The sequence below is a fragment of the Pseudoliparis swirei genome, chromosome 24 (assembly GCF_029220125.1).
Source record: "Pseudoliparis swirei isolate HS2019 ecotype Mariana Trench chromosome 24, NWPU_hadal_v1, whole genome shotgun sequence".
Classification (NCBI taxonomy): Eukaryota; Metazoa; Chordata; class Actinopteri; order Perciformes; family Liparidae; genus Pseudoliparis; species Pseudoliparis swirei.
This window is the reverse complement of record NC_079411.1, coordinates 3,459,975-3,478,066: the sequence shown is the minus strand read 5'-3', so window position 1 is coordinate 3,478,066 and position 18,092 is coordinate 3,459,975. Positions and strand designations below refer to the sequence as shown.

Sequence of the window (18,092 nt, the reverse complement as noted above, 5' to 3'; positions counted from 1 at the left end):
AGTAACGGTAAACCAACACACTCCCCCTCAGCACGAGTACTCGGCTGAAGTACAAGTACGAGGTAGTTGTCCTTGTATAATCCCGTTTAGTTTAGTTAGTAAGTACTTATTTTAGATATAAAGGATATGCGGAGTATATAATATGATCTGAAAAAAAGTTGTAATTCCTACCATCAACAACACATGTACATACGAGATAATAAACCATTATGTACGACTATATATAAAAACATATATACATACACACATACATATATTTGTATATATATATATATAACATATACACACATATATATATATATTTTAAAAGCATTCAATGTATATATATTTATACATATACAAAATATATATTTTCTCAATACAATAAATATATAAATTAACAATAACAATGTATACAAATATATACACGTAAATATATTTGAAGACAAAAAATATACATATAAATGTATATATAGCACAAATAATGGTTAAGTATTCTTTACACAAGTTAAAGTCATAGAATGATCACACCATTACAAGGGAAACAAAGCAAATGTACTTATTAAACTAAAACCTGTAAGTTTTGCATTATTCTACATTTTAGCACTGAATTCTTAATACTTGTATACATGTATTCTTATGCAGCATTTCACTGCTATTAGTCTCTGGTTGAGGTGGAGCGAGTTTTTAAGTACTTTGTAGGCTGTTGGGTCGTTTAATGTTGAATGTAAGATCTTTAACAGTGAATAAAGTACCAACTATAGCTGTCATACAAATGTAGTGCAGTAAAAACTAGGATATGCGTTACTGAATTTGAATATCGAAACTGTACTTTAGATTTTTTTTTGTCAATAAATAAATACAAGAATAATGATGAGTAACAAAGTATTTAAAATGTTAAAATTAAAAGAAGCTATGAATATGAACACATTGGATTACTTCTTCCACCTTCCTTCCTACTCAAAACTCGTGTTTACAGAGGTACTTCATGTCCTCGGCTGGTCCCGTAAATGTCAGAGAACTGAAGAACAGAAACAGACCACGTGAGAACAGGCAGTTTTCATCCGTGTTTTTTTAATAAAATATTCATAATTATTCAAGTTAACTTAAATCAGTGGAGTGCAGTCCTTTTTGAATATGTCCCCGTTAGCTTTTGGCCGAATCATCCAGGTGGTTGTCACGGTAACTCTCAGCATCCTGGCCACGTCTAACCGGAGCACGTCGTCGTCGTCAGGCGCCTTCAACTCGTCTCCGACAGCAGCACAAGTTTCTGGAATCGATGGCTGACCTCCGCGGGCCCCAGGGACACCATCATCTCGGCTACACTGGGCCCCTGCTGCGGGTGTCACAGGAGAGCAGATGGTCAGGGGTCAGAGAAGTAACGCAATCAAACCACACGGCGAGATAACTGTCTGTAACCTCCTTGAAAAGCAATCCGAGTACACTTCCTCTTTCCATGTTCCCTCTCTGGATAAACTGTGGCGAGATATACACAGTAGGATTTCTGAGGCTTTAGTCATTACCATCATTTTTATATTTATATTTATATATAATAATATATTATATATACACACACACAATATATATTATACAATATATAATATTTTATATATATAAAAAATATATATATATATACAACAATACCTAATATATATATTGTTATATAAAAATATATTATATATATATAAATATTATATATTTTTATAAGAATATATAATATTGTTATATTATATATTTATATATTATATATATAAAAAAGGGACTGATCATTTTTGAGGGGGGGAGTTTTTAAAAAGCAGAAATGAGAATTGCAAGTGAGTTTGAAATAAACAAAGGATGTCATCGGTTCCTCCGAAAGTCAAAAGGACTTTAAAATATCACAATGCAGGTGGCGTTACCGCGGCTCAGAACCACCAACGTGTTCATCTTTGCTTGATTTTGTGAACCATACAAACACAAACTTTCATTTAGACCATGTTATGGAGATACTGTGAGGACCGGACATGACCAGGAACTCGTGATTAATATTGACACTGGATGGAAATACAGCGTTTGCTGGAGCTGTGCCACCGAATTAAATACCGACTGAGTTACTGTCACCACGACTAGTCTGCACACGCACACGCACACAGGCTTAGCTGCATTAGTTGTGTATTTATCAACATGTCAACGGTCAGGTGCAGGACTAGTCGTCTACCCTAGCTTTTAAAGCCAAGAGAAAGGAAAACACTCTTTACGAAAATATCACTCGTTTAAGCTGCACCGCTGTAACATTGTAATGTTGTCGGTGACAATGTTGACACTGGGAAGATTTAAAAAAATAAAAAACTTCTATACGGTAGAACCAGATGTATTGCATTTTCAATTCCAGCCACTCCTGGAGCCTACATTCCCCAAAAATGCAACTTAACCACAGACAATAATAGAAGTGCCTTAGGGCGTACTGGTTCCTTTATATGGGATTTAAGATCTTCACGAATGAACAACACTTTTTGATGCCAGAGGTAAAAAGCTAACGTTGAGCGAATAAGAAACTACACCCTGGTGGCAGAACTTAAAGCCGTCGTGTTTCTGTCGGTCTATAAAGGGAAACGCGTCGTCTTCGGGTACCTGCAGACCGCTGAGAGCCAGACGCAACAGCTTCATCACGTCACTGTACTTGGTGTTTTTAGTCTGCTTGGCCAGAGCCTTCAGATCTTTCGCGAGGCGATCCACCGCCAGCTCCCCAGCGCACATCGCTACTAACCTGCAACACACACACACACACGGGAAATGTTCACGACCCTGTAAGGTAAAGTGAAACATAATATATATATTTTTTTTTAAACCACATACTTGAGCACTAAGGAAGCAATGTGCTGGGCCTCCGTGGTGAGTGCTGCCACCTGCTGGCTGGAGACGGGAGGACGGGCCCACAGGTAAGCGTAAGCAGGACTCGCGAGCTCCTGAAGAGAGGATATGTGACCCTGTGGAGAGGGGAAGAGACCGGTTTCATTTTTACTGTGTAGAGACACGGTGTAGTATTGAGAAGTAAGAGAAGAGGAGTAAGAAGTCTGATGATCATGTTGAACAGCATCTAAATCCCCTTCACTTCTTTGAAGGAAACACCAGATAGTTGAATGAAAAATGTCCGCTCATCAGCAAGAAATCACAGGTCACACCACGATATTTATTAGTTCTTTTTTAGGTAATTTAACGGCCTTAAAAAATCCTTCCATGTTACTGAATTGAAAATAAGCACACAGCACCAGCAAGAGGACAAACACCGAAGCCTCAACCAACTTTACGCATCCGGCATTTTAAAAAAAAATGATATGAACGTATGTTAACGAGGTTTGAATACCTATCTGTGAGCGTGTTGCTATGGTTACCTTACGAAGACGCAGCACCCGTCTGATATAATCCTCGTGCAGCACTTCCTCCTCCTGGATCTCTGCTGTGCAGGCGTGCCGGATCAGGGCCTGCAGATCCTTGATCAACAGACCACACTGCTCCTCATCCTCAATGCGGCGCTGCAGGTGAATTCTGCCACAATCAAGAGAGTTAAACGACAAATATATATTTACTTTCAGAAAAAGGGGAGAAAATAATAACCACGTTAGCGTCCCTGTGAGGCTGCAGGTTGTGTCATCTTTGGACTATCCGAGCATAGATAGCCAGATCTCCACAGTGCTGGAGCATTAAAGAAAAGGTCTGGGCTCCAGATATCATCATTCTGATGTAATATCGAGGGTGGGGGGGGAAGCTATGGTTTATTTATCCATTTATTTAAACCAATTGACCGCATACAGGGTCGGAGCCACATCCAATACATCCATCCTAAGCTACCGACGGAGCCGTAAGGAGAATTAATTATGATAGACGTGACGATACATTAGAGACAAGGAGCTCCGGCTCACCTGTTGAACTCTGGCAGTTTTTCCAGGTCCAACAGAGCTGAATGTGTTGTGATCTTTGAAGGATTAAACTCGGCGATCAGCTCGTCTATCCTCCGCCCGATTCGATTGGCTGTAAAGCAACGCAAGTAAATCAGAAGCGTCCAAACATTTCTTTTTAAAGCATCACAGCTACTCGGCCCGTTCATTCCCTCTCCTCCGTCACTCACTGTTGAATCCGGACCCGCAGTTGGTGGTGATGTCCAGCAGGGCCTCGGGCAGGACTCCGCCTCTCTGGAAGCTCTGGATGAAGATGTCGCCCTGCCTCTTGGACAGTTTGGTGCCGTCTTTGTTCGTCAGGAGCGGCAGGTGTCCGAAGGTGGGCGGCCGCCAGCCGAGAGCGCGGTACATGAGGAGGTGCTTGGAGGTGGAGATGAGCCACTCGGAGCCCCGCAGCACGTGGCTGATCCTCATGTGATGGTCGTCCACGATGTTAGCGAGGTGGTAGGTGGGGAAGCCGTCGGCTTTCATCACCACGGGGTCACCCTCCACCTAAAGGAAAATAAAGAAATCGAGAAAAGTTCCTCTGTCAATCGTCATAATTATAAAATAATGTGTATTTGATATGGAGGACTTTAAACATCTTAAGTATAAATAAATAAATACATAAATGCATGAATAAATACAAGAATAAATAAATGCTTAAATAAATGTACAAATAAATAAATACAGGAATAAATGCTTAAATAAATGTATAAATAAATACAAGAATAAATAAATAAATGCTTAAATAAATGTTTAAATAAATAAATACAGGAATGAATTAATATAAGTTATACCAAAACAGGACATCATTCTACTTTCTGTATTTATTCATACATTTATTTCAGCATTTATTTATTTATTCCTATATTTATTCATGCTTTCTGTATTTATTCATTTATTTATACATATATGTAAGCATTTATTCCTATATTTATTAATGATCAGTGACTTTTGACCTGCAGTTTGAAAAAGTAAATTTAGTTATCGCGTCCACAAGAATGGACCAGATGAGAGGACACGGTGACCTTGACCTTTCACCAGCAGAATCGAATTCATTAATTGTTGAGTTCAGGTGGACATTGTACCAAATTTCATAGAACATCCCTGAGATTGATGTCAGACAGACGTATGTATGCATGTATGGAAATCCCCTAAAAACGTTATTATTTTTCACTAAAGCTGTCTCGCCGCGCATAGCCATTAACTTTAGTTATGTTATGTTTGCAGAGATGAAACAAGTAAAGTGCCTAGAAGTAGGAGAGATAGAGGGGGGGGGGGGGGGGTAGAGAGAGAGCGAGAGATGGGATGAACCCCACTGAACCACTACGTAACCGGACCTGGGCCACCTCGTGATGATTCCGTCCAAAGATCAGATCCTGGAACGGCTCGACGCCCGGATCCAGACGGAACCTGATGGCATGCGGCGCTCCCTGAGCCAGCTTCTCCTGGACCTGCCCGGCCCGGAGGTGACGGCACCTGTTGTCATACCTGGGGACCGGGGAGGAGAGGGGGTGGGGAGGTAGAGAGAGAGGTAGAGAGATAGAGGTAGGGAGAGAGAGATAGAGGTGGGGAGAGAGGTAGAGAGAGGCAGAGTGAGAGAGGTAGGGAGAGGTAGAGGTGGGGAGAGAGAGAGGGGTAGTGAGAGAGAGGTAGAGAGAGAGGCTGCTTTAGATCTGATCAAAACATCCTGCTGTGTTGTATCTGTGTACGATGGAGGTGAAGCTCTAAAGCTGGAGTTGCGCCTCCACCTCGGCGTCTGTCCCGTCCTCAGCGCCTCCCTCTTCAGCAGGTCGAGTCTCTGGGAGCTGCAGAAACAGTAGTAGGCGTGGTCGCTGTCGAGGAGCCGCCGGGCCGTCTGGCTGTAGAGGTCCAGTCTCTGAGACTGCAGGTACGGACCGGCCGAGCCCCCCCGACGAGGACTCTCATCCGGAGGCACACCTGGAGGAGGAACCCCAAGAACGGCTGTAAACAGGGACGTCGTTACCCACTGCAGCGTTATGTTGTATTACGGTATTATTCAGTACTTCAGAGGGTACTGATGAACCCAATAGTCGTGATGGATCACATGACTACAGGACTTCCTACCGGCCCACTCCAGCATGTCCTCGATGGACTCTGCAGCACCCGGTACCAGCCGGCTCTGATCCGTGTCCTCCAGGCGCAGGATGAACGAGCCGCCGTACTTCTTGGCAAAGATGTAGTTGTAGAGAGCCGTTCGGAGGCCTCCGAGGTGCAAGAAACCTGCAGCACAGAATGATATGCAGTAGTTACAATATCAGACGAATGACACAAATAGCCAAAGAGACGTATAAAGAATATTAGTAATGGTTCCTGTGTGTAGAATTGGTTCTGACTGTTATCCAAACATGTCCAGTAACTCCAGATGATCCTCCTCTGTTGCGCTCCCTGATGTTTCTGCTCTTTTTCTCTCCATTAAAACATTTTTTTGGGGGGGGGGACATTTTTCCTGTGCCAACGTGAAGTGGAGGACGTCGTATGTGTCCAAATTGTTCGAGACACATTTTAGATTTTGGGCTGTACAAAATAAGTTGACCTGAATTTAATTAACTTTTAGCAACAAATTGGCAACAAACCTTAAACTGCCATTTAAATCCCAGAATATAAACAATAGAATGTAAACAAAGAATATAATTAAATAGATGTCACCAACACCTTATCCAGCCAATAAGTCACTATCTGCATTTTATTTAATTCTATAATCCAGAAAATATAATATTTTTGCTTCTGAAATGCCCGATTCTGCACAATGTTACTTTTAAGTTTATTTTGATGCTAGTGATTTTGAATGCAGTACTTTTAACGTGTAACACAGTATTTAATATATATATATATATATACACACACACACACTGTAGCATTGCTACCCCTGCAGACAGCGGGACATCACATTTCAGTGTATTTGTTGATGTTTGATGGGACAAGACAAGACATTTAGACCGTGATGCGTTCAGGTTCCGGACGTTACCTGTCGGGCTGGGTGCAAACCTGACCCTCACGTCACCCTGAGCAGTTGAGCAGCGCCTTGCGTCGCTCAGCTGGAGTTTAACCGGCAGGTTTCTGACCGCCGACAGACACCGAATACATCCCAACGGTGTCATATTAAAGTGTCACATTCGCCGGTGAGCCCCGGTAACGGCTCCGTAACTGTGGAGAAACACCGTATAATACCGTAAAGCTGCCCCGCGCATGTGAACCAGGCGGCGGGTAGTCGGTTAGGAGGCGTTTGTTTGGGTCCGGTTTTCTTCTTCGTCAAAAGCGAACCGGAAGACGAATTGAGGGTCGTCCGGGAGAATACCGCCACCGCGCGGTGGGAGGTAGTATTTCTCCTTCCACCAGATTCAAGCTTTTAATCAGAATCATAAGATAAGAAGATATATTGGTTTTTAGTCCCACAGTTGGGAAATGGCAGGATCACAGCAGCGGGTGCGTATAAGATCAGTAATACAAATAAAATACAATAACAATATGAGATATAGAGTGGAATAAAAAATATATATACAACCATAGTGCACTTGTTTGGACTCTTCCTCATCCGCAACGTTTCATTTGCACCAGACCGTGTTTATGCTTCGGTTAGCATAGCCGTGTGCGTCAGCCGTAGGCTACTGATGATGTGTGTTCACTTCTCATAAGGGTCCAACATTATGATTGTATATAATCAAGAATAGTAGCTTTTTTTGGGGGGGGGGGACATGTACCCTAAATAAAGTGTCAGTGAAAAAAAAGGTGCTTTTCGGTGTGAGTGCTGCAAGAATGAGTCCTAAAACCTAATCACGACTCAGCATTTGTGTTTATTCGCAGTCATGTAACCGTGGTGTCGTTTGTTTACAGCCCAACATTAAAGTTTTTATTAAAGAAATCCTTACGAAAAAACTAATCCATATTAATCTCGTTATATTCTCGAGACATATAAGAAATAGTAATATAAGAAGCATAATAGCCAGATAGTCAGCCCAGAACAACCTCCAGAAAAAATAAAAACTGTTCAGCACAGGTTTCACAACTTCAGTTCTCACAGGCTTAGCCAGGCTGACAGAGTCACAGCCACATTTTTGTAGCTTTATGAACTTCTTTAATGAAACTATTTTAACTATTAAGATTAATATTCTATTTTATTTATCTTGCCCTTAACCAATCTGTTATATTCTCAAGTGGCCCAATCTGTCTGGCCTTGGAATTATATATTCAACTTTTTTTTCAAACCCCCACCGTTCAACTTTTCTCGCCATTCCAATTTACTTTCTCCACGAACTACCTCGAACACGCTCCTTGAAGTCTCTCTCTTGCCGATATTTGAGGGCTCTTAATTACGCTTTTATTATTATTGCTCTCAATGTATCTTTATTATCACCTCCTCCACACAAAGTGGCTGTTAAAGTGGCTGTTACCTCTCCTCTCAGAAGCCCACTCTCTCCCTTCCTCTCCAAGATCCTCGATCTCTAACCTCCCTCTCCAAGAGATCCTTGAGAAGATCATAAATCAGTTGTTCAGTTCCTACATCATTCATAATAGTTATTTGAGAAAATTTTTTCAGGATTGAAAGAACTTACCAGCCACACAGAATGCAAGCACCGAAAATACACTGGACCTCTTAATGGCAGCAGCCTCTCTGTACTGGTCTTGTACTCCTCTCTGTAGACCTTAGTGCTGCATGACCATGACACATGACACCAGAGACCATGACACACTACTGGAGTTCAGGCACGGCGCATGCCGCGGCACTAATTTGGTAAAATAATTTAATCAGATCGATCTTAATTTGTATTTTGACGCTTCCAACCACTAAACACACTTACATTTAATCTACTAGGTTCAGGTTCTGTTTTACCTTTATTATTTTTTGCTTCCTTTAATACTTCCTTTTATCATAATTATCGGAAACACTCCATAAAATTTCCATGAACATCATCAACTATATTTATGATATAACCAGTATAACCAGATAAAAAAAATACAAGCATGTCTTAAATAAAAAAAACAAAGATGAAAGAGACAAAAACTGGATGATGTTAAACTCAAAAAACAGAGTAATTTTATTAATTGATGTAATTATATAGATTACTGTAGTGATCAATCAATACTCTGATGTGGTTTCTGCCCCAGCATCCAACACCACTCTAAAGAATAACTTTAATTTTAATTGGTTAACTACTCACTTTATGTCCTCATTCAAACGTAATCTATTTCAAATCTTGCATTTCTTCTCATTTCAAAATCTTGCATAAAATCTTGTCTCAAAGAAATTCAAAAAAATGTTCAAAGATTTTGAGGACTGGATTACTGCAACTCCTCTAATTCAGCTCGCTCTTATTATCTCTCTTCTAGCTCAGTTGATCCAGAATGCCTCACTGCAAAACGTTCTCTAAAAAACTAGAAAGCTGATCATCACACTCTCACTGCACTAGCTGCCACTCACTCCTAAAAAATCTGCATTCGCTATAATTTATAAAAACTTCTAAATTAAAAGCAAATCTTATGCACCATCATATCTTGCATCATATTCAAACCATATTGCCCCACTAAATTAGTCTCACTAAATGCAGGACTACCACTAGTTCTAGTAGCTTAAAAGTCCCTATGGTCTAAAAAGCCTTTATTTATCAAGCCTCTTTTCTTTATGCCAGCTTTTTATTCAGTCGGGAGGCAGTCACAGTTTCACCTTTAGTAGTAGACTGAAGATTTTCCTCTTTGACAGAGTTTTAGTTGAGGGCTGGGCAGGTTTGCCTGTGCCAGCCCCTTCTATGCTGCTATAGGCTATATGCGCCGGCGACTAGGATGCACTGAGCGTTTATCTCTCTTCTTTTCTCTCTCCTCTTGAATTTTCATCTCAATCACACGTTACTAACTCTGCTTTCTCCTCTTTTGACTTCTTCTTTCTCTCATCTCATCGCCCCGGAGGGGTCATCGACACATCTCATCCTCCTGCCTGATGATCGAGGTCTGAGGTCTGGGGTTTCCTGCTCTGACTACGCCACTGTCCTGTCTGTGACTACCCCGCCCACTGTTGAGACTCCTCCCTCCTCCCCTCCTCCTGCCCGCCTCCTGCTGTGGGATCGTGGAGTCTCCATCATGAGAATATGCCTACTAACTATCATTCATATTCTGTCATATTCATTGATAATTAATTCTCTAAATCTGTCCTCTGTACACATGACATCTTGCACATCTCTCCATCCCTCCTGATCCTCCCTCTCTCTTGCCTCTCCTTCTTCTTCCTTTTTCCCCCCCTGAGGGGTTTTTTTTTTTTTTTTGTCGGTTGAGGTTTTTGGGGGGGGGGGATGTCTGTGTACATGATAAAGCACTCCGAGACAAATTTGTAATTTGTGAAATTGGGCTATACAAATAAACTGAATTGAATTGAATTAAAGCAGTGTCTGTTGGGAAGTTTATCTTGCCGAACAAAATATGTGAATATCATAAACCAGGGCTCACGTTCCACAATAATAAAAGGGTCAAACACAAGTAATACAAGTAAATAATACTTAAAAACGTAAAGGGACAAACAAGATATAATAATAACAACATCTGCATAAAGCTGTCTTTCGTATTGAGGTGTTAAATCAACCATAACAGACTTAAATATTAAAAAGAGGGCTATCTTAGTGCTGCTCACACTTGCATGGTACATTAATCTGAATCTGCAACAGTAGAAATAATAACTTACTTTTATTTTAACACAATGATGTGATCGGACCCGCAGGTGCCGGGAAACGTTCACAGTCTGGTGGAAAGTCCTCCAGTCACATGTTCAGGCCCGGGAGCCGTTTGTCCACAGAAACGAGTTATGCAGAAAGTGTTGCCTGCAGTGATGATTTGCTGCATCATCACATTCCCCACATCGAGATCCACCGTGTGAATCACGTGATGGGATCAAATTAAATAATATTAAATTCATGCATGAATTTAATTTCTTCTTTTGTGAGAGGAAAAAAAAGTCTAAAGAATTTTTTTAAATCCCCCAAAGGACAAAATAGATAAAGTAGTGTTAGTTTATTTGGAATTATTTTTTTGGGAGCACATCATTTGACTCTAATGTAGTTTAATAGACTTTCATAGAATCATATTGTTTACTGTGGGAGCAAGTCACGAATCACTTACCTCTCGTGATGCATCATGTAACAAACCGGTTTAACGCGTTCCTTGTGTATAGTGTGTGTGTCTGTGTGTGTGTGTGTGTGTGTGTGTGTGTGTGTGCACGACTGGCATTATGTGTTGCGTCATCGTGGTAAAATGGTGGCTATGTGTTCGTTGCCCCGCCAGGTGCTTGTATTTCTGATGACTGATGACTTTGTGAACCGTGAAACAGTCGACGGACAAACTTCACACACTAAAGGCCGAGAGTTGGAAGATGGGCGTGGTCCACTCCGGGCACAGGTGCAGGAAAGTAAGGGCATGGGGAGTGTTTGTGTGTGCGTGTGTTTGTCTGTGTGTGGGTGAAATAACCACGCCCCCTGGCCCTGTTTGGCTTTACGGTTGTTGGGCTCTATCTCTTTCTAGTTTCTTACTTCAGGCATCAGAGATACACAAAGTACATGTGGCACCTCTCCAGCCTTGAAGGAAAACTCTGTAATATATATATATATATATAGCAAGGCTAAACCACACACACACACACACACACACACACACACACACACACACACACACACACACACACACACACACACACACACACACACACACACACACACACACACACACACACACACACACACACACACCTCTAGTCCTTCCGTTTCCTGCTTCAGGCACCTTTCCAGCCTCTCCAAATATATATATACATATATATATATTTAAAAAATTTGGTTTGTATTAAAAAATATATATTTACAAAACCTTTATTCAATTTAACTGTGTTAATATATATTTATGTTTTAATATATATATAATTTTTTTTGTATAAAAAAAACTTGTATAACAAAACTTTTATTAAATTTGACCTTGTTAAAATATATATGTATATGTGTGTATATATATATATACACACATATTACAGGAGGCCTATATTACGTTATTATACATATTTGTATAACAAGACTGGTTAAACCACACGCACACACACAGACACACGTGTAAAAGTGAACCAACCAATTGCAGAGAGGCAGGAGAGCTCGCACACTCGTCCAGCCCACTTGAGCAGCAGCAGCAGCCAGGAGTCGGCCGGCATTTCCCGTCATTGTCACCGACAACACACCCAGCGACCAGCACCGGCTCACCTGTCTCCGGTGTCACGAGCGACACACACTCTACAGCCGAGTAGGTTGGGGTAAGACATTAAGGCTTTGATTTCATGACCTTGTAGGAGGTAGGCTACTGGAGGCTGAAGCTTCTACCAAAATGTGAGCTGTTGTCAAAGGACATATTTACGAAATATGAACATAAGTAGAGAACGATAGATGAATGCAGGTGCGGTTCAAACTATCTGTGACGTAATCACTTACTGTACCGTGATGTGTGTGTGTGTGTGTGTGTGTGTGTGTGTGTGTGTGTGTGTGTGCGTGTGTGCGTGTGTGTGTGTGTGTGTGTGTGTGTGTGTGTGTGTGTGTGTGTGTGTGTGTGTGTGTGTGTGTGTGCTTCTGGTAACACGGCATGCCGTTTGGGGATTTGAGCACTGGGAATAAGACATCATTAAACTGAGTTAGGGTGTGTTACACCTCCAGAGTCCAGTAGACCACTTTCCATCATAACCTTTAGAATTATGAATATTAAAACTCTGATAAAATGACCGACTTCTTTATGAGGGAAGTTCTTCGTGAGGAAAGAAAGACAACTTTTTAATTAAGTAAATAATGCAAAAAATGTTCATTTGCTAATAAAAGTCTAGAATTATTCACAATAAATATATATATATATATAATACAATTATTGAAAGTAAAAGTAGTCTTTATTTCATAAGATTTTAGGGTGTTATATTATTGCACATAATTTAGTAAATTACTGATTCTTTTAATAGACGTGTACATTAAATGTGATATAGTTCCTCAATGTGGTGTCAATCTATTTAACCTTTTATATGTTACTTTCATATTTTATAAGATGACTATATATTCTGCATTTAAAATCTCATGCAAAGTAACTTTTCGAATTTTTCATGATGTGCAGTTAAAAATAATAATAATAATAAGTACTTATTCCACTTTTTAATACTATATAGAATATACACTTTTATTAATCCCCAAGGGGAAATTAGTTCTCTGCATTTAACCCATCCTTAGTTATTAAGGAGCAGTGGGCTGCGGTGAAGCGCCCGGGAAAATATACTACCTAGCAGTGGCGGCTAGTGACATTTTTTGGGGTGGGGGGGGGGGGGGGCGCAGTGGTTTAAATAGCACTCAACAATGAGAAGAAAAGAGGTTTTGAGTAGAATATTGTAAAAAACAAAGCTTTATTTAAAGAACACAGCGTGCTCAACACTGTCCAACAACTATCAACACATTGTAACTTTGGGCATGAGAGGTTCAGAGCAGCTTTAAGGAACATTGGGTTGGGTTTCAGAGGTTTGCAAAATAAGAGTTTCACCCTCACATGAAAGAGGTTCAGAGCAGAATAGTCAGAAAGAGATCACATGTTACATTGGGTGTTTGACAGAGTAGACCCACTACTGTAAAGAAAAGTAGCCTCCTCTCTTTAAAGTGGTCAAACTTCTCAATAACTCTCTGGTTAAAGTCAATCATGTCTGTAACCAGCCTGTTTCCATTATTCTGGAGGGAATGTGTCTGTTTTTCAGAACTTCTTCGTTGTGTTTTCGATGCCAGTTCGGTCTCCTTCTGCTGCTCTGCTCTGCAAACAGGGTTAGCTTCATGCTGTTAGCGAGTTAGCTCCATGCTCTTAGCTCGATAACTGCGGCAAGATTCGTGCTTTACACTTGTCTGAAGCTCTTTAGATCCCTCCCTCCCGTTGTAGTCCAGAGAGTTTCAGTCCCAGGACTTTGGAACAACAGACAGGGGAAATTAAACAGCGCATTACTCACTGAGCCTCCAGCTAACAGCTCCGTTAGCAACCTGCTCCCGTAGCTCCTGGAGCTCTCTGGCTGAGGGAACGATACCGGTCTCTGATCTGCCGAATAGTCCAGTCACGTGAAATAATAAAACGATGTCATTGGCCAGAGCGCACATTTTTGTGCCCCAAGATTCACATTTCATCCGCCAATGAGAAGCCGTCCTTGCCGAAACGACTGTGAAATGTTTGCTGCTCCCGCACACACACATTTGGCCGGTGCCCCGAAAATGGGGCGGGGCTTCTCTCCGTGAGGATGAGTGGCGATATATTATATTGTTTCACATTAACTTAAGTGGTTGTTGACAGGCTGATGGTCTCCCACACACATTTAGCGCGTCAACACGGTATATTTACTATTTAAATGATTTGGCATATAATGTTTTTTGACAGGATGTATTTTTTTTTTTTTTTTTTTTCATCTCAAAATTTTAAGAGGGGCGCCGCCCTAGCGCCCTCTATGGACGCACCGCCACTGCGACCGATTATACTCTTCTTTATTATTATTAATATTATTACTCTTGTAATTATTTCTTCAGTGTATCTCTTGAGTAAATATTGTTTCTTACATGATTTAAAATTAAAAAAAATATGATCAAATTATATCACCTGACTTCTTATCTTTACATCGAGGACCACAAAGGAAATAAGTCAGGACGCTTTTTTTGTGTTATGTTCTTGAAATGTTTTATATTTGAATCAAAGAATCTGTAAAGTTAACAAACATTACATTTTAGTTTTAGTTTAAATGTACGACAAGCTGCTGTAAAAAACATTAGTGATCGATAGTTCATAATTTTTATGACTGTTAGCGTCTATTATAGGATTTTCAAACATTATATATATATCAAGAAAGAAAAAAGAGAAGGAAAAAACAAACAAAGAACTTTAAAAATTCGAGAAACGAGACGCGACTGCAAATCGCACAGAAATCAGGCGCCCAAGACACCGAGGGCGATGAAATGGAAGATGACAGCAAAACATGAGGGAAGAGAAGCGCAAAAGAAAAAAGCCAAGAAAAAGCCACCTAAGAGGGTACAGTGGGGAGCAGGAGACATAAAACCACCATGCAACATAAGCACACACATCACATGCTGGAGCAACGGTAGTAGGGAGGGGAGGGGATCAAGGTAATCCAAGGGGGAGCGATTAGTCATAAAGGTAGAAGGCACCCACACCCAAGCAGCACAGCCGGTCCGCCCGGTCATGACATCGACCTGACGCACCCCGTCCTGTCCTGGGGCCGGGGGGCAAATGGGGGGGGGGTAGGGGGGGGGTGAGTTTTTGTGTTCGTGTGTGTGAGTGGTCTGCTCCGTCTCCCCCAGTCCCAACAGACAAAGTTCCACAGATTCTCGCTCCATGCAAGATGGCCATGGAGATGGCCTTGATGGTCCCGAAGGAACAACCCACAGGTGTCTGTGGGAAGGGGGGAAGAGAATGAAGAGAGTCTTCAGTGAGATCTTTTGAGTTGTTTGTCAGTCACGTGGCCTTGGCCAAGGCCAAGGTCCTGGTAGAGGAGAGAGCAAAAGATAAGATTGGGATTGTTTGGTCTTCCAGTGCTTCAATTCAATTTTGCGCACCCACTATTCCTCCAATTTCCTCCCGTTTGCCAATAGGATTTCAAATCGATCCAATTTCATATATATATTAGTAATCCCTTCAGGCCCCATTTAAATGTCTATTTCTTCTTATATAATTTGGAAGTGTGTGTGCGTGCATTTGTGTGTGCCTGCGTATGTGTGTGTGCGTGGTTTAACCAACCTTGTTATACAAATATGTTCACACCACTCCGCTGTACTCCAGGTTTAAAAATAGTCATTTAGTCACAAAGAATATAAAGAATAATGATATTTACGCAGATGAAAGTCCCCCGGACAAACACTGGAAAGTTGAACCAGCTCATTATGGGATGTATGCTGCAATAAACGGCTCCAATGGAGAGAACCAGTGGGTGGAGGTGTTGACGGAGAAGTCAGGGATCTGATTACTTTCCTCTTTTTTTTTTTGAACAAAATGGTAAAAATCTAATTTGCATAAAGAAGTGTGCGTGTCAGACGACCCATCGTGGCATCAGGGGTTTGATTGACAGCTGCCGTACAATGAGAAGCAATCTTGATTTTTTAAATCAGAAACACACACACACACACACACATTGATTTTCGATGCTCTTTCTTACACAGACGAAGGATTTGTAATGGACACCGTTCCGGTGACGTTTTACGGAATATATGTTTTTTTCCCCGAAGCAGAAGCCCATTGTTGGGTTGTGAATGGTGTCGGAATTGTTTTCACCGAAGCATCTTCTGTGTCACTAAGTTACCAGTAATGCTACTTCATGAAATAAATCCTCCCACAGTCACTCCCTGATTCTTATCCAACACCAAACAAAGAGGCTCCAAGCTTTGATGGTCTCACGAAAAAAATGGATTAAAAAAAGTCTATTCATGTGATCAGAAAAATAATATTCCTAATTGTTTGCTATAACCTTTCATAAATAGAGAATACTTCTACATTTGGAATATACATTTGTAATCCAGACTTCTGATCCAACCTTTAGAGATCCAGTGCTCAATTGTTGTTGTGTAATGGCTCACTGTGTCAACCGGTGTCGTTGATTTCCTCCCCAGGGAATTTCAAAACAAAAGCCCAGCCATCCCATGAGACGTGTCACATCATGAGATCACACCACCTCTTCCTCCTGGTTTACTTACTGGGGAGCTGCTTCGGTAAGAGAGGGTGTTATACGTGATCAAATACAGACATGTTATATGTGATCAAATATAGACATGTTATATGTGATCAAATATAGACATGTTATGTGATCAAATATAGACATGTTATATGTGATCAGATATAGACAACATGTTATATGTGATCAAATACAGACATGTTGTATGTGATCAAATATAGACATGTTATATGTGATCAAATATAGACATGTTATATGTGATCAAATATAGACATGTTATATGTGATCAGATATAGACAACATGTTATATGTGATCAAATATAGACACCATGTTATATGTGATCAAATATAGACACCATGTTGTATGTGATCAAATATAGACACAAGTCTAATTTGATGCTACAATTTCTGTTGAAATGAGAACATTAGAATCATGCTGACAGAGGAAAGCTAGTACATGTAACGCATAAACAATTATCATCTCATAATAAAATGTCATCGTGATAGAAATGTTGTGATCTATCTTACGTCCTTCACAGTCTAGCGTGACTCTCTGACATTGAACTTGTCTTCTCCCAACAGGGCCATCAAATGCACAAAGGTGAGATCAGAGGAGTTGAAAGAGGAACGTGACACACCACATTATATTCACGGAGGGTAACATGTTATTTTTCCACGTGTGCTGACCTCACCCTGTTTGAAGGCTCTGACTTAAATCTCCTCTTGTCACTAAACTTGTTGTTTATTCACTCATGGAAATCTACAGAAATGAAACCTGTCCCACGAGCGGAGCGTGCCACCAGGTGAGTGATGATGTCACGTGTTTATACGAAGCGCCATTTCGTAACTGTTCACCAGAAAACCGAACAAAAGGTGACGAGACATTCTGTTCTGAGGAATTTTGATTTAATTTCCATCATCAACTTCCTGGTACAAAACGTCAAGTTCAGATTTCGCTCATGTCCTTTCTTTTTTGGAATGGAACAGAAAGTGTGTGTGTGTGTGTGTGTGTGTGTGTGTGTGTGTGTGTGTGTGTGTGTGTGTGTGTGTGTGTGTGTGTGTGTGTGTGTGTGTACACAAGCCGACATCCATAAGAGCACACAGTACACCGTTGGAATATTATATAAGCAGCATTTTAATGTTACTATATGAATACAGCTTAAAGAAGCTAAATGGATGTATTAATATGAATAATTACACCTGTGATTTTACTGCTGTTAGAATGTCTGCTGATAAAAATGTCTGGAACATGATATTGTTTCCTGCTCCAGGCAATCGTTTAGTCATATCGCCAAAGGTGAAACGGAGTCGATTGTGCAATCAGCCAATTAGCCAATCAGCGGCTCAAGTTTTCCCTTCTGTCCGTCATCCCAGGGTCCGACCTCTCACTTCCTGGAGTGCGTGGGGCTGCCATCGAAGGACACGGGCAAGGACCACATGCGGAGGCTGAAAGGAATGCTGGAGGCCGCCATGGACGTGTACACCTT

The 18,092-nt window shown here is 40.9% G+C and overlaps 2 protein-coding genes across 2 annotated transcripts in view; one reads left to right on the top strand and one right to left on the bottom strand.

Annotated features, from left to right (window-relative positions):
• Nucleotides 1-1,033: 1,033 nt before the first annotated feature.
• ears2 (glutamyl-tRNA synthetase 2, mitochondrial) lies at nucleotides 1,034-7,137 on the bottom strand. Its single transcript, XM_056409142.1, has 10 exons — nucleotides 6,886-7,137; nucleotides 5,985-6,140; nucleotides 5,648-5,837; nucleotides 5,237-5,387; nucleotides 4,085-4,406; nucleotides 3,879-3,987; nucleotides 3,351-3,504; nucleotides 2,815-2,945; nucleotides 2,590-2,725; nucleotides 1,034-1,315 (listed from the first exon to the last, which is right to left on the bottom strand). Exons 1-10 carry the CDS (start codon nucleotides 7,016-7,018, stop codon nucleotides 1,220-1,222), a joined length of 1,578 nt encoding a protein of 525 aa, XP_056265117.1. The 5' UTR covers nucleotides 7,019-7,137; the 3' UTR covers nucleotides 1,034-1,219.
• A 4,968-nt stretch (nucleotides 7,138-12,105) lies between these two features.
• Nucleotides 12,106-18,092, top strand: part of LOC130190595 (uncharacterized) — a 33,891-nt gene continuing 27,904 nt past the window's right edge. The window contains exons 1-5 of the mRNA XM_056410095.1: nucleotides 12,106-12,186; nucleotides 16,544-16,642; nucleotides 17,188-17,206; nucleotides 17,372-17,408; nucleotides 17,980-18,092. The exon at nucleotides 17,980-18,092 is cut by the window's right edge and continues 4 nt beyond it. Of these exons, the coding sequence (XP_056266070.1) occupies nucleotides 16,591-16,642; nucleotides 17,188-17,206; nucleotides 17,372-17,408; nucleotides 17,980-18,092 (221 nt within the window). The 5' untranslated portion in view covers nucleotides 12,106-12,186; nucleotides 16,544-16,590. The remainder of the gene's footprint in view (nucleotides 12,187-16,543; nucleotides 16,643-17,187; nucleotides 17,207-17,371; nucleotides 17,409-17,979) is intronic.

Excerpts from the sequence above, each read along its gene's own strand:
- ears2 (XM_056409142.1), bottom strand. The coding sequence starts at position 7,018 with ATGACACCGTTGGGATGTATTCGGTGTCTGTCGGCGGTCAGAAACCTG. Across the intron at positions 3,988-4,084 it reads CTGCGGGTCCGGATTCAACA|CCAATCGAATCGGGCGGAGG; the intron begins GTGAGTGACGGA and ends GTTGCTTTACAG. Across the intron at positions 2,726-2,814 it reads ATTGCTTCCTTAGTGCTCAA|GTTAGTAGCGATGTGCGCTG; the intron begins GTATGTGGTTTA and ends TGTGTGTTGCAG.